Source organism: Hibiscus syriacus, unplaced genomic scaffold (assembly GCF_006381635.1).
Source record: "Hibiscus syriacus cultivar Baekdansim isolate YM2019G1 unplaced genomic scaffold, ASM638163v2 tig00110848_pilon, whole genome shotgun sequence".
Taxonomy (NCBI): domain Eukaryota; kingdom Viridiplantae; phylum Streptophyta; class Magnoliopsida; order Malvales; family Malvaceae; genus Hibiscus; species Hibiscus syriacus.
In genome coordinates this window covers 13,420-17,845 of record NW_024062889.1, presented here as the reverse complement: position 1 = coordinate 17,845, position 4,426 = coordinate 13,420, and the positions used below count along the sequence as shown (strand labels likewise).

At 28.6% G+C, this 4,426-nt stretch overlaps 1 protein-coding gene across 1 annotated transcript; it reads right to left on the bottom strand.

The window, feature by feature from the left end:
• Positions 1-2,537: 2,537 nt before the first annotated feature.
• Positions 2,538-2,924, bottom strand: LOC120143475 (stigma-specific STIG1-like protein 1). Its single transcript, XM_039157785.1, has one exon. It carries the CDS (start codon positions 2,922-2,924, stop codon positions 2,538-2,540), a length of 387 nt encoding a protein of 128 aa, XP_039013716.1.
• Between the last annotated feature and the right edge of the window lie 1,502 nt (positions 2,925-4,426).

Genomic DNA, 4,426 nt, shown 5'->3' with positions numbered 1-4,426 from the left:
TTAAAAATATCAATATCGATCGTGATTTTTTTGAATCTCATATTGAAAAATTTAAAAAAAAAACTTATTTGAAAATTTTAAAACTTAAAAGTACATAATACAAATATAAGAAAAATTTAGGGATATAAATTAAATTTTAATGTAAAAATATTAAGAACCTAAAATAAAAATATAATTTAAACTAATAATATATATATATATTAAAACTATCGGGTTGGGTCGAGTACCTGATTATAAAAAAATTTCGTCTTAGACCCGACACGACTACCTGAAAAAATTATGGGTCGGGTACCTGGTCCAGTCTAATATTTTTTTTAGAGAATTACCTGGTTTTTTAGGTTCGGGTCAGCAGGTTGACAGATCGGGTATTTTTTAACACCCTACTGTCACTAGTAAGGGATAATGTTATGAACAGAGGTTTTCTTTAACGACAATAATTGAATTTTATTAATAAAAATAATAGAAGCATTCAAAATTATAACTTAATTTAAATAAAAAATTAGAGATAATATCCACCAAAAAAAAAACTTATACATAAACAAAATTATTAAACTCAAAGATACAAAGAAAAATGAAACATTTCATTGAGAATGATATTCAACATCAAACGAACTCAATAACCTTCATAAAATCCATTATATCTATTGAACAAGATGTTTTACGAAATAATAAAGGAGTGGTGAGCGAACCAAACAATTTGGCAGACTTTTTGTTGCACAATTCTGATTATATTGGCAAACAACTATTTACCAAATAGGGGATCTAACAATACGTGACCACCGACAAAACAAGTAAAAAAATATCGTAAGAATCTTTATGTGAGCACGACCACAGAGGTATGCAATAAAGCATACTGAAAGCTATAAGGAATGTGCCACAGGAACAAAGCACAAAGATAAATTCTTATTTAAAAGTAAAAAAAAATCAAGAGAAAAAAGAACAATAAAAAACATAATATGAAAAAGAATAAGAAAAATAATAATCGCTAACGAACGATAATAAATATTAAAATTATAATTATCCCAATTAAACAAAAATCAAAGTTAAAAAAAGGTTAGAAACCATATGAATTGAGGTTTATGGAAGGATAACTTTCAAGCTGCAAAAATGAGACACCAGCAATCGTTAGTAAAGATCCACAAAGGATACTCTCAAAGATATTTGTAGACTGTTTTTTACGAACAATGCATCAAATAATTATCACCCGTTATGAGAACATATTACCATTATCAAAATTCCCATCTCATGCAGTTATATTTATAGTGGTGCGTATAATTTAAGGTTTATTCATATTAGCATAAAATTTAAGTAGTTGTACACATTTTTATTATTTTTATATAAGTTAATTTTAAAATAATGTAAATGTTGAATTTCATGTTCAATTAACGTGGATTATGTATAGTTTAAAATAATTTGCACGAGCCAACTTACCTCCGTTCGAGTACCAATGACTACAGCGGGGTGATTGAGCGTTCATTGTTAAATGATTGAGAGTATTTAGAAAGAATTCTACTTTGTAATCACCTTGGCTTAATAAAAAAATAATTTTAAATATATAATTATTTATTTTATTAAAATAAAAAAATATAAAGGTAAAATGATATGTCACGTATAACTATTAGAATACATTTTAAATGAATAATCATTTTATAATTTTTGCATTTGGATTAAAAATTACTTTTTCAAATATATTATTTCTAAAATTTATATATTTAACATTATTTTATAATTTTAAAAATATTTATAGTCCAAAAAACTCTTTTTTAAAAGTAATTCTAAACTAACTATAGACTAACTAAATTTCATAATTGAACTTTACTCTCACTCATTTTGCTCAGTGAACTTTAAAAGTTTTCAATTTTCTCACTAAACTTAATACATTGAGTTTTTTTGTCACTGAATTTGCAATCTCTCATATTTGCTCACTCCATCATTAAATAGTTAACGACTTTAAAAATGACACCGTTTTTAAAAAATCAAAAATTTCATCAAAACGATGTCGTTTTGCATCTATATATAATAACTCATTTTAACGTCGTTAACTATTTAATGACTGAGTCATAAAAAAACTCTAATGTATTAAGTTTAGTGAGGAAATTGAAAAGAATTAAAGTAAAGTGAGTGAAATAGGAGAGAGAGTAAAGTTCTGTTACAAAATATGTAATTTACCCTAAAATTTTCAGGTGTACCCTAACATGGAATAGAAAGAGTGTAGGGTTTTAAATCACAGTCTGAAAACGTGATAACGGTCGTGAAATAGCGGTTTCGCAGCAGTCCGAGTTATCCGCTACACCTGCAATAGCACCCGTGACGGCCACAATCACGATAAACTCGAAATGACCGAAAACGTGACCGCGACTGCGATTTGAAACCCTGATGTATTCATAAAAACAATTGTATTTTCTTCTCTAAATCAAACAAACAATAACAAACTTTATATTATTTATATAAATGATCTTCAAAAACAACCTCAAACGTGGTTTCTCCAACCTTAAAAGAACTTATATAGCTCGTGGATTTAAAATCGTTCATTTAAATCACGCGTAGTTACACATTCCATAAACGCAAAACTCGCCGGGTTGGCACCGGTGATTGCAAGCGCCGCAATTCCGTTTATCGTAGGCGATGTCGACGCACTCTCCTCGGCAACAAACCTCCCTGTACTTGCACTTCATGTTGCACGCCCCGCAGTTGTTGTCGTCCGTTGCCAAGTCCATGCACTTGTTGCCGCAGCAAGTCGAGGTGGCACTGCCTTGGACGGTGCAAACCTCGCCATTTTTCCGGCAATGCTGCACCGCTCTGGGGTTTGCAGCTTGAAGGAAACGGCTCACTCTTGTGGACGGCAATGGCGACTGATCTGCCACCGCCATTGTGATGGCAAAGGTTAGAGCTATGGTGACGACGATTATTTTTGAAAACTCCATTTCCTTCTTATGTGATTCTTGAAGGCTCTTCTTTTTAGATGAAGGAAATGAAGAAGTTGAAGGCTTGGATTTTAGGGAGCTTTGCTGGATATATATGGAGAGTTCTTGGCGAAGGAAAAGTGGGGAATTGGACGTCGGGTTTATATAAGAAAAATCAAAGGAGTTTAACTTATATTAACCCATTATTATTTGATTTAATGGGGATGAGATATTAAATATAAACATGGTCACAAAACTCTAATATTTTCTTTGAAAAAAATAAATCAAAATGAAAAAAATTACAATACTTAATTTAAGTTAATTAAATAATGAATTATAGAAAAAAATGTTTATCACATATTTCCCCAGGTTAGTTTATATAATCCCATTGAGACAGGTTTTAATAAAAATGTATCTTTGATAAACTAATGATGAGGCTAAGTTATGCTACTTATTAATAAATTAAGTTTTGACAAGTTTGGCATTGTATTTTGTATATAGATGTTTGAATTGCTAATATATTAAATAAAAATTTGTTTAATAAATAATTTATAATTGAGGGTATGATAGGTATAACCAACTTATATATTTCTTAATGAATTATATCATGAATACATTATTATAAATTAATAATTAGCTAAAAATATTTATTATAATTTTGTAGTTTAACTATCAATATTTAATCTATTATTTACAACGTTGAATTTCAAACCTCTAATTCTACTTAAGGGATTTAGTATCTCATTACACTAGATCAATCGGTTATCAATAATTATTATAACTTTTAATACGTAACATTATGTGATTTATATATATACAATTGAATTATCAGATATCAATAGACAATTGGTTAATAAATATGAATATTCAAAACTTATTATCTGTTATTGTTTCTCGTATTTCAAAATTAAGAACTATTACATAAATTAACTTAACTTGGTGATTAAAGAAACCATTGTTGTTTTTAGAGGTCACGGGTCCGAACACCAATGGCTGCAACAAAGTTATTGAGTATTAATTGTCAAATAGTTGAGAAAATTTAGAACATATTGTAATCAACTTAGCTTAATAAAAAAATTAAGAACTATTATGGTAAATAAATCAAATGAGTAGTTGACCTAAGAAAGGGGATATAGGTAAAAAAAAAAAGTGGAGGGTGGGATTTGGTGGAATTCCATAGTTTAGTTGATTAAATAAATTATGATATTGAGGAAAATAAAATAGAAAACCTAGGGATATATTAGTCCTTAAGCAACTCAGATTACTTATATAGTTCATGGATCCCAAGTTTGGTTCATAAATATTATAGGCTTTGTTTAATCAGCACTAGCCTATTTGCCTTGGGATTTATTAAACTTTGAGTGCTTTCAACTCTTTTTCTCTTCTACTTTTTAGGGATCTCGAATTAATTATTAGTATTTATAAGCACCGACGGCTAATAAACTTTTATTAAGAAAAAATATAATTGTATACAAAGTGATATTTTAAAGAATGTGATTTTTTTAATTCAATAAAAGAAATTT